Raw genomic sequence first — 12,722 nt, 5'->3', positions numbered from 1 at the left:
ATTCTCGACAACCCATAAAGGAAGGCTAAATATACTTTGAAATAATATCAATGACATCTACTACTTAAACCAGGTTCATAAATACCATACTGAGTTATGCAAAACAAATTCTGGATCCTATTCCTTTCTTTCCATTCTTTATTAGTGCAATAATTGTTTCTCTTACGTCAAAAAACAGCAGTAAAATTCTAGTCAACTTTAAAAAAATATAATATCGAGTCACGGGACGAGCAAGTCATGCGCCTGATGGTAAGCTATACGCCTATCCATAACAGTTGCAGTGCCACTCAGAGCTTTAAATCGCAAAGATCTGAGGGGCACTGCCACTGCGCCGTCACCCTGAGACATAGGTTGACAAGTCCCATGTGTCTGTAATATCACCAGCAACCTTACCCTTCAAAACCGGAATACAGTAATATAAGGAAAAAAGTAAGAACAAAGTAATGGAACCACCATTACTGCTCGGCGGCAGAAATAGGCTACAACTAAGTATCAGAACAACCGTTCCTGCTCGTTTAATGACAATGAATGAGTTGCTTACCCATCTATGATGCTAAATAAACTCACGTCATCATAAATTTAATTTATCTGATACATAAATACAAACCTCAGTAACTTCTTTGGGTCTTGATACTTTAGGATCTTTGGTATAAAATGGAGCTCGAGAAAAATACTCCATAATATCTAAAGTTTTTAAGCAAAATCGCCATTGCAATTGGACGACTCGCTGTGAAACAGAGGATAGGCTACACGTGTTTTAAATATCCTGGTCTCTTCACTGAATACGTCACTTATGTAAGAAAATACTCCCATGTTTATTGTAACCCATCTTCGGGTTATAGGAGAAGAGAATGCTTCGATAAACATTTCAGGTTCAAGTGGCAGTTCTATGCTTATTTCCCTGTTGCCGTTCCATCGCTCCAGGCTTCAAGACAAACAATATCAACGAAACCACGGCACTGTGCTATCTAAATTGTCCCGTCAAATTTCTGTTCCGGCCATGACTTACTGGAGTGCAGTTTATTCCGTTTTATATATTATTCCCTTCCTTGCATTACTATTCCTTTTTTTGCATTAAGGGCATCTTATATCATGTTTCCATTTGTCAAATTCAATCTTCAAGCTTTATCCAAGATTTTTGTGTTGCGAGTCTAGACAGTGTTATCGGTATTATAGAACACGCTAGCACTGCTTTAATGGTAACATTCTCTATGAGAGATTGATCCTTTGCTTTCAAAGAGGTTTTCTGTGATTTTTGAAACCCTTTAAAGGTTCTATTTCGCGGGTCATTAAGTTCAAAAGTATGTGTACTTCTAAAGATTGATGTGAAAGTCTTTTGGATACTTTAATAGTGTACAAAAGACTCTTGCGCGTTCCTCTATAGCATAAAGTATGTATAAGACTTATATTAATGCTGGGTGTTCAGCTTGCGTAATGGACATCCTTTCTTATCCCCAGGGTAATATTTAACGAATTATTAAATTGATAAAAGATATGATTGAAACGTTTGATTAAGTTGGAAACTATTCAAAATTACGAAGGTATCTCTCACACTTTGTAATTAATTGTCTGTTCTCAGAGAAACACTCTCAAGCTACGGATCAATCACCACAGAATACAGACATAATATGTCTAAATAGACGCCGCGAGTATATAATTTGTATGAAAACAGCGTGCCGCATTTTTTGTACCCACTATGACGTCACAAGAACTATTTAGTGATGAAACTGCCTTCCGCTCGCTTTAAATCGATTGATTGAACGGATATTCGTAAATACGCGTATTCCATTCAATTAATCGATTCTAAATAGAATAATTTTTGTTCAAGTCATTGACTTACAAATAAATGGACGACGGGTCTAATACAAAAACCACGAAAAAAATGTCCCAAGTCAACCTATTTAAACGTAGTGACATGTAAAGGAATATGAAAAAGCTAAAACGTTGAATTTAAATTGTAATGTCATCGCAGTACTGTCTAATTTTGCTTGCTTCGCTGTCAGTCGAACAAACGAAGACTAAAGCGTGAATGACGCTCTGTATACGATTTTATCGCCCTATAAGTTCGGACACTTTTTAGCGCGGACCCGACGTCCATATAATTGTAAGTCAATGGCTGTTACACTGTTCTCTTTTTAAATGTCATTTGCTATAGCAATGGCTCTGCCGACATGACGCGTATCTTTCTCCTTGTTCGGCACTCGGCAAAATGACTGCACCGCGCCTGATGGAAAGTGCGAATACAGTCCAGAGATGAGAGTAACGGATGGAAAACACAAATATCTTCACTCCGTCACTATCATTTTGCCGGTCTGGCCAAATGCTTCTTCACACTACGTTTGAAGGACCGATGTTATAGAGGGGAGGGAATACATGCGCCGGGAGTTGGTTCCACAATTTGATGGTTCGGCATAAAAACGAATTGCCAAACTTTTTAGTGCGGGACGGTATTGAACTGACCGTCCATCTGTGGCAACGCAGTCCGGCACGGGTGGTCCGCTGATGGAAAGATGGAATTGAGGTTGTTGGTTAATTGTGTTTATTATTTATATTAATATATAATTATTTTAATTCTTCGAAGAACTAAAATAATTTCAATAATCACTTACATCTTGTAGAATAAAAATTGATAAGGTGTAAATTCGGAACGCATCCGAAGATAAACTTTTTCTTCTAATAAAAAAGAAACTGATGTTTTTATAGTTCAATTGTTTTTCTTTCATCTACCATTTTCCTCGCTATAGTGAGGTGAAAAGTTGTGTGTTTTGCTCGGCAGCAAAGCTGTTTTGCGTATCGTGCCTTGAAACCCTCGCTATGCTTAAGAATCTTAGCTTCCTCCGCTTGCTCAGATTTCCATTCAAGCACTTGCGTCAAATAATAACTTTGCAGCCTTGCATAACAAATACTGTTTTACTTTTACAAGATTTTTTACTTACAATTATAAAACAGTTTGTTTTAATTTTTCTACTTTATTTTAAATTCTCTTATATGTTTACCATCAAACAATTATATCCCTTGAGCGTTACTACCATTATTACGACCATATTATGCCATTTGTTGCTACATCGGGTAAACCGCACCTATTGGACAAATAATAATACCAAATTACTGTGTGATAACCTGTTCACCAACTAACTCAATACTGCAAGTTATAGGGTTTTCTTTTTTCTTCACATCTGAATTCCGTCGTCCATCTTCGTCTTTCGTGTCATCAGAATTTTTACTGTCTACTGATTTTTGTCTCTTCACACTTTCGTTTTTCACTTTGTAGAACCATCTATGAAAGCAAGATATTAATTCTAAAATGCGAATCAATGGTGAAGAAAAACGTTGTAAGGATATCCAAATGTTTAATTTTTTAACCGACTTCAAAAAAGGAGGAGGTTCTCCATTCGTCTGTATGATCTTTTTTTTTGTATGTTTGTTGCGCGATAACTCCGGTATTTGTGAACCGATTTTCATGATTCTTTTTTTGTTGGAAAAGGGGTACTTCCATAGTGGTCCCATTTCATTTTGAAAAAAGCATCCACCTCGAAGGGTTGCTGTTCACGCACGAAGATTCATTTTTATAAGTAGCGCCTAACTTTAATTTAGGAGCAATTACTTTAATGGTTGATTTTGCTATTTCTTCAATTGAAGGCGTTTTTCTTTCAATATACTTTGAGTAGTGAGAACCAATTTTTATTATCTCCAGTGTCAAGTCCTGTATAGTGGCGAACTAGGGGATATTTCAATAAAACTTAGCAAATAGAAGTAATTCCACTTACTTTTGAGGTCGGTTTTTTTAGTACTCTGTACTGAGATTATTAATAGGGGCTGAAGCGATGGAGTATTTGCAAGATCAGAATCGATTCCTGCTAAATGTATTATATCTAGTTATAGGTGAAAATACCATTACCCAAAAATGAATACGACGATTACTGTTATACCAGCGGTGACGTAGTAAACAAAACCAGCATTATAATTTAGCGTTATCATGTACATCCAAGAATACAAGGAAATGAAGACCAATGAAGCTACTTCTTCAGTCAAGTTAAAGACAGATTGTAGTTTACCTGAAAATTTGAATAACATTACTTTTTGTAAATAAAATTATATCGAAGAAACAAAACAAATCAATCTCACACATTAATAATAATATAATAACATTTAGCAGCAGTAGAGCTCTTTGTGAAACAGTTCATCCAGTGAAGTACTGCCACCTTACCTATTTCTGCCGCCAAGCAGTATTGTGAGCATTACTGTGTTTCAATTTTGAAGTGTACGGGTGCTGGTGAAATTACAGGACTTGTCAACTTATGTCTCAGGGTATAGGGCGCAGTGGCAGTGCCCCTCTGATGTTTGTAATTTAACGCTCTGGAAGGAACTGCAAATGTTATGGACAGGCATGGCGCTTACAATCAGGCGCATGACTAGTACATTAAAAAAAAATTTAGACTTCTGCAGGAGGATGCTTGAAAGGTAAGCGGAGGTCACAGTATATCAGGCAACTATCATTCAATCGATTTTTAATTTATGAGACGTAATTATTTCTTTACATTTACGCAAAAATGCATGGTGCTAAATCTAAATTATTAACTACATACCATAAACAAACATGATGTCAGATTTTGGTTAAATAGAAATTAATAAATTTGCAAATAATCATGACGTAGCTAGTAAGCACATTATGGTCGTTCATAGACAATGTTTCAAATTTAATTAAAGTATGCCATATGTTAAGTATGTTTATTAAAGTGTTTAGAGGCTTTGGATGAATAAATAACTATAAAATTAAAAGAGTGAAGAACCACAAAGTAAATAACACTTTTATGTAAAGAAAAAGAATCGGAAAGAGTTGAAAGTAGAGTAGGGTGAGTGATATAGTGTATAGGTGAAGATAGGACAAGACGGACACACGGGGTTAGAGGCCTCTGCCTTCGAGTGTTGGAGACTAAGGACAAAGGTGCTGGACCGGAGAACAGCGAATTTATTGGCGGGACAGCGTTTGTAGTACAGGATCGAAGTGCAGCGAGGTTGATGACGAGACAGCGGTAGTGATGCTGCTGTAGGTATAGCAGAAGTTGGGTAGCAAATATTAGGAATCAGAAAAAGTAAGGGCATTTTCTAGGAATGTGTAATGAGAGTGATGAAGATAAAGATAAAGATAAAGAGGTTTCACACTGCAAGTATCACCAAATGAAACAAACCTAACGTTATTGACATTAAGCTCAGAATACAATACATTGGCAGTATTAAAAATTTACCGATTTCATCACTGCTGACTAATTTAGAGGACATGGATCGTAGTGCGGTGTAAGATGTCGAGTTGAAAGTCCCCAGCGCTACAGCTAAAAAATAGAAAAAGAAACATCAAAGTATGTGGACACTTATTGTGTAGTTTTAATTTAAAGGATTTTTCATTTTAGCTTTAAAGTTACAATTGAAAAATGATCTAAGTAATAAATAGTATGCAGCAGAGGCGATGAATGCTTGTAACATGTTTTCTATTTGCTCGCCTATGAAATTGGTTAACGTAGGAATAAAAGAATTAATAATATTTTATTAATCAACGACATTTTAAACTTATTTATCCAACGTAACAATTACCACCTAGTCTTTACAACTGGTTTTGAACAAAACGAATAAAAAAAAATTGTTGGAAGTAACATTTTCAAACACCACAAGATGTTGGTTTGTTTTGCATATATGGCTGACGGTTTGATCGCTATTCTTCAGAAATTTTGTCGTTGTTAAGTTTCGTTGAATTGATAATTTTAGTAATTTGAATTTAAGACTATTTATTCGACGGTATCGGAAGACGAACGTCTCGCATTGCATTCCATTAATGTTGGAACGAGTGAAGTATAAACCACTCAATTTTAATATTGTGATACACAGGTTTGCCGCCAGGTGGCGCTAATGTAATTCTTATATAACTTGGTCGGTTTATCTATGTCTAACCGTCACGTCATCGTATACTTTCTCTAATGCAGTCTCTATCTTTCGGTTGAATCCAGATTTATTTCTTATCATAATCCATATATTAGCTGTAAAATTCCTACACCGGCTTACCAATTTCAAATATTAATTCTTAATTATTATGAATATTTAATTAAAAATAATTGATTTATTATTTATCTTAGAATTTCGTTGATTACATTTACTTATGTATTTTGAGTTTTTGAACGTTTAGATTTCGAAATAGCTATTAATATAATTATTATAATATAAGGTTACTATTACCAGTAAAGTATGGACCTTGTTGTCTGACAATAAAATATTTTTATTCTATTTTATTTTTATTCTTCGCCCTTCATTCCTTCTCAAGGGAATTTGCTTTAAAAATAAGCAGTAGAATTTATTCACTATCACCCTCACGCGATGCGCTCATCCTACCGCAAAATGGCGGCTATTTGGTTTCGCAAATTAGAAAAGAATTCAGTTTAAATACAAGTTTTTAAAAATAAAAATTATTATTCTGCATTGCTAAATAAATACCCTCTGTACTACAACAAAAACATCTCGAATATAATGCAGTAATACACCGCAAATCCTGCACTTAAAAAGCACTAATGAAATTTTTGGTGTACTTGGGTAAATATGATAATATTCCGTTTGAGTGGTTCTAATGTTTACCATGAAATTACTCCTTAAAGTATAGTTTATAAACATTCATATTCAGGGTAAACTTAAAAAACGCAACTTACGGTATGTTTTCAATAAATAAACACCGACATCACCAGCCCAAACAATAACACAGATTGTCGTGACGTATTTTTGAAGTTGTTTATTTTTTTTAAATGACGGACCCAGGCATTAAAAACTGTATGGTTTGCTAGAGTAGTTACCGAAATAGCAATTAGTATTAGTTCTTTTATCTGTTATAACTTCGATATCCGATAAATCGGTATAAAATCATCACCGGCACCTCTAGGTGTGGTATGCTTCCAGAGACGCATGAATCGCGTGAGCGGTCTATGATGATTTCAAATGTAAATTTGTTTAATACACGGGCGTATACCATTTTCTTCCATATCCTCACCATCCAACTGGTGAGATTGCTCTACCCGAAATTGAACACCGTTGGATCATTTAGCATTGTTCAAACATTTTTACTCAATGATCACTGAAATCTAAATAGATTATCTGCTTCCGTGGCGGTACAGTCACGCAGGCATTCTGGGGTCCATTCCCGGGCCGGGAGAAATATTTGTATGGCCTACATTTATTTCTCTCGTGAGTTTGGATGTAATTTGTGGTTGTCTACATGTGTGTCCATGACACCCGTGATACAGGATTTCCCTAGTGCGAGCCTATGAGTGTGTGCGTTGTTATTATTATTATCCATAATTCACCAGCATATTAAAAGTCCACATACCTAGATACATTTGGAAACTGTTCTGAGCCAAACCAGTAAACAGTGCACCGGCTATCCTGCTGACACTGGAAATGAGACCCAGCACGGAGTCATCCCAGAGGAATTTACGATTGAAGATGCTTATGGATACCAAAGACCCTGAAAATGAGAGTAGTGCTTTTAAAAGCTTATAAAAATACGTTTTTTCTAAAGGAGATTTAAAAAAAATATAATATCAAGTGGGCCTGTCCATTTAAGTCGTAAAGATCTGTCACCCTGAAACACAAGTTGACAAGTCCCAAGTGCTTTTAGTTTCACCATCTATCATGACATTATTTAGTTTTATGTTCTTTATAATAAGCATTGTACTCTCGATCCAAGAAATAATAACGTCAACCGTATTTTCTTTAATTTTTTCATGCTTTATTTTGACGTTGTGTACAATAATTTATAATTGGAAATCATTTACAATGTTGCACATTACCTAGTTACATTATAGATGTTAAATGTATTTTTACAATAGTAAATAAATAATAAAATAAAAGAGACACAAAAAAATATTCCATGTCTTCAATTTTGCTGTCGGAGGCCTAAAGGATTAAAACATTATATTAAATTTACAGAATTCTCAGGTTTTCGTGATTCCTACATATTGGGAATTAACAGTTTTTTAATATCTAAATCACGAACATTTGTTTTTCTTGTCAACCGTGACCGTGAGGCGTGTATATATGCTGACATTTTGGTTTGTTTCACGATTTAAAGCAATAATAAAAGTAGTTTAAATTCCAATTGTATTAAACTTACCGAAGGAATGCATAACGATGTAAAAAGTTACATAAAAACTGTACGTAACAGCGTCCCAGTTGAATCTATATCGACTGTACAAATACCGGACTGCGAAATCTCCTGCAATAAAAATTAATTAAATTAAAAACGTGTATTATACTTGGAATGAACAACCCTAAATAAACAGTCTTAAAATTTCCCAATGAATATCACATTCACAAATTAAATACACGTGCGGTCAAAGTATCACTGTATCATTTACTGACAATTTGATGTCTTCGGTAGTCTAAAAAAGGTTTGCACTGAAGTCCAAGTTTGTAGTGAAGTGGCCAATGAACTATTCCAAATTGGTTCTGGTCTGGATATTCCGGGTAGTGCCCTAGACTAAATTTCATTGTCTTGGTACTTATCCGCTTATGCGATGCGCTCTTCCTACCGCAAAATGGCGGCTATTTGGTTTCGCAAATTAGAAAAGCATTCAGTTTAAATGCAAGTTTTTATAAATAAAAATTATTATTCTGCATTGCTAAATAAATACCCCTCCGTACTACCAACAAAAACATCTCAAACAAATTGCAGTAATACACCGCAAATCCTGCCCTTAAAAAGCACTAATGAAATTTTTGGTGTACTTGGATAAATATAATAATATTCCGTTTGAGTGGCTCTAACGTTTACCATGAAATTACTCCTTAAAGTATAGTTTATAAACATTTGTATTCAGGGTAAACTTAAAAAACGCTACTTACGGTATGTTTTCAATAAATAAACACCGAAATCACCAGCCCAAACAATAACACACACGATTGTCGTGACGTATTTTTGAAGTTGTTTATTTTGTTTAAATGACAGACCCAGGCATTAAAAACTTTATGGTTTGCTAGAGTAGTTACCGAAATAGCAATTAATATTAGTTCTTTTACCTGTTATAACTTCGATATCCGATAACTCGGTATAAAAAAACCGGCACCTCTAGGTGTGGTATGCGTCTACGGCTGCATGTATCGCTTGAGCGGATAAGATACAGAAGATTCTCTAATTAAATAACATTATAATATAACAAATGAATATGTTGCTTACCCATGTTTGGTCCATCTACGATTGCTAAACAAACTAATATCATAATAGATTTAATTTTTCGCCTGTTTGGTCCCTTTTTTAAAACAACTGTTGCAGTATCCTTCACGTGCCTCAGATCGAAAAATGTCTTAACAAATCCTTTGTTCTGTAATGATAACATTTCAAATAGTCATCTTGGAAGAAAATTTTTGGAATTAACATATCTGGTACATACACAAATAGATACCTCAGTAATTTCTTTGGGTGTTGGTAGCTTAGGATCTTCCATATAATATATCCCGTAGAGTAGGCTGAATATATATAAAAGGGAGCTTAAGGAAAATACTCCATAATATCCAATTCTTTCCAACAGTATTCCACTTAAAGCCATTCCAATTGGACGACCCGCTGTCAAACAGAGGCTGGCTACACCCATTCTGAATGTTCTGGACTCTTCGCTGGATACGTCACTTATGTAAGCAAAAGCCCCCATGTACATTGTAACCCATCCTCCAGTTATAGAAGGACAGAATGCTTCCATAAACATACACAGCTCAAGCGACAGCTCATAAAAGAAGTAGGTGTTGATCATATTGCTGATACACATAAGCAACTTTCCCACAATTGGTACTAGAATGCATATTTTCCTTCTTCCCGTTCTGTCGCTCCAAGCTCCTATGAACAGGATTAACAAGCACGGCAATGCGCTATATAAAACGTTCTGCCAAATTTCCCTTGCGGCTATGACTTCCTGTACTGCAGTTTCTTCGGTTTTATAGCCATCAACTTTTTTTGCAATGAGGTCATCACATACTGCATCTCCATACTTCAAGTTCAATCTACAAGCTTTGTCCAAGTTCAGATTTTGTGTTGCTAGTCTTGACAGTGTTATAGGTATTGTAGAACACACTAGCACTGGTTCAATAGTAATATTCTCCATAAACGATTGATACTTTTCTTTCAAAGTTGCTTTCTGTGGTTTTTGAACATTCAAAGGTTTTTCGTTTGCCATTCTGTTCAAATATATGTTTACCACTGAGGATTGATATTAACGTGTACTAAAGTGTTGTAGATAGGCCAAAGTAGATCAAATATAATTTTGTGTATTTTTTACTGAAAACTAGTAGTACACAGTAAATAAAAAACTATCTCTAATATTATAAGTAATTAATTATAAAGAGAATATTACGCTTGGTGTTTAGGAATCTACTGTTTATTGTAGTTTTAATTATCATTAGCATATGTTCAATACGTAGATGCTTGTCATTTATTTCTAGAACATGAGGAAACTTTGTATAAGCATTTTTTACACAGACCACATAGTTTTTACAAGGAAGAAATAATGTTGAGTATTGATTGAGATGGATATGGGCTGATAAAAATGTCAGAAATACGTGAAAGGCTATAAAACCCCAGTATTAGTTTATTGAACCTTTTATAATACTAAATTATTTTAGCTTAGCCAAATAATATAATACACCCCTGTAATAATTAGTATGCTATAAATTACCGATTATTGTGATGATCGAGAGAAATACTGGTAGCTGGTGATTTACTTACTTGGTATTTCATTGAAATCTTGTTGGCGCCGAGATTTTTTTTTAGTTATGACAGAAATATAGGCTGATCGAAAAGTTTAAGGTGTTTAACTGTGGTCGGAGTGTATTTGTCGCGTAAATCAATATGTTAAACCGTATGAAAATGTCGACATTTTGAAGTTGCGATTGTTAATAATTCCTGTAGGAGAAGCCACGAATTTGGTGATGTGTGATATGTAACTCGCTTTGAAATAACATAAGTACCCAAACCTCAATGAAATAATGGAGAATAGATTCACGAATACATTATTTCCGGAACTACGAACCGGTCTAAGCGCGAGCGCAATCGGTGACACTACGCGCGCGTTTACCGGGAGTCTAGAGTAGGAAGGCTCCATTTATCGCGTTGATTATTCGGAATTAGGCACAAGAACTTATTGAAGTTCCGGTCATAAAGAAACGGCGACATATGCTTATGTGGAGATTATTAAATTGAAGTGTAGCTACTGTCTGTTGTTTGTGAACGTGAATGGGAAAAATTGATAAAAAGAACATTGCTTGACAACTCAAGCTTGTCAACCCTACATAGTGATGTATAACGGAAAACTAAAAACAATTTGGGAAAAGCTAGGAATGCGATGTGATGATGACTATGACACTGAATTTCAAATAATTCTATACGCAAGCTACGTCTTGCTAGTTTTGTAAGCCGAGGATGCCTACCGCGCGTCTAGCCGCGCCTTTCGGCGCTCGTGCTCTCAGTTGAGGTAAATCTCGTAATCAAATTTACGAATAAAACAGGTTCTATTTCTTATTAATTTTGGTCACTACATACACACTTATAACTTAGTATGTATGTTAAAGATTATAAGTTTTTAACATAAAATCGCACACCGAACACTACCTACCAAATAGGGTATAACTATTTACTAAGCTTATTCCAGATCACTTTCACGACATATACGTCCGTCACTGATTTGACTTTAGCGTCCACTGAAAACCAGCTTCACAACGTAATCTACGATGTGGTATTAGTTGAGTAGACTATTTTGCATATGCCACAGCTACACACATGACAGTATTTTAAATTTTTTACTTGAATTTTAAGCTGTGCCATCGCAATCTATTCTATTCAACCCAGAAAAATGTACCAACATCTATCAAAAATGAATTCAGGTTCAAACGATAGGGACTGGATGCGACTCAAAATTCATTATTTCTGACAAGCAATCAGTCCTGGGATCACACGATACTCGCATTTGGGCTCATTCGGCTTCCGTTGCAACAGCACATTGCAAAGTTTAAGAACGATTGGTTAAGTATGAATGCATTCAGTGAACCAAAATCAGGTGGATAAATCGGGTACCCATTTTATGGAAAAAGATGTCATAGTCCACAGGATTTAAAGCTCAGAAAACTCTATGTAGGCAACGTCAAACTGACCTACATGTTCTATTGTATTTACTAAATAATTCGCAAATAAATTTAAATTCTAGTTCGCTACATGCTTCGACTGAATACAGAGTCAAAGAATCCAACAAGCAATTATACTGTATAATATATGTTCTAGCAAAGTTATTGTAAGGTTGAGAACTTTTTGTGTGTCTATAAATGACATCAGTAATGACAAAAACCATAGTTACTTCAACAAGTGGCTCGTCAAAAAAATACAGTATTCATCAACAAGTGGTTCGTCAAAAAAATACAGTATTTATCGTTACTAATCTCGTACATGTTACTAACTGATACCATCTCCGGGACACAGGTACAAGGACACCATTAAGTCAAATAATTATAGTAGATATATACGTATTACCTCAAAATAATCTTATTTATGACGTTTACAAGTTATTCTAATGGGAGAATATTTGTAGGAGAATTTGGCAATATTTAGTTTAATTTCAATATTTCATTTAAATTAGTTCAGTGCAGTGCGGTGCACGGTCGGATTCGGACGTGCTCCACTACACAGTAAGAGTTATAATAATATTATTATA

General features: G+C 35.0%; 1 protein-coding gene across 1 annotated transcript; it reads right to left on the bottom strand.

Annotated features, from left to right (window-relative positions):
• Positions 1-3,105: 3,105 nt before the first annotated feature.
• Positions 3,106-10,199, bottom strand: LOC113236940 (proton-coupled folate transporter-like). Its single transcript, XM_026473167.1, has 7 exons — positions 9,435-10,199; positions 9,209-9,353; positions 8,147-8,248; positions 7,361-7,498; positions 5,247-5,330; positions 3,899-4,055; positions 3,106-3,277 (listed from the first exon to the last, which is right to left on the bottom strand). Exons 1-7 carry the CDS (start codon positions 10,197-10,199, stop codon positions 3,106-3,108), a joined length of 1,563 nt encoding a protein of 520 aa, XP_026328952.1.
• Between the last annotated feature and the right edge of the window lie 2,523 nt (positions 10,200-12,722).

The sequence above is a fragment of the Hyposmocoma kahamanoa genome, unplaced genomic scaffold, assembly GCF_003589595.1.
Source record: "Hyposmocoma kahamanoa isolate Upper Pololo Valley unplaced genomic scaffold, ASM358959v1 92, whole genome shotgun sequence".
Classification (NCBI taxonomy): Eukaryota; Metazoa; Arthropoda; class Insecta; order Lepidoptera; family Cosmopterigidae; genus Hyposmocoma; species Hyposmocoma kahamanoa.
Note: the sequence above shows the minus strand (reverse complement) of the source record. Positions and strands in the feature narration are given on the sequence as shown.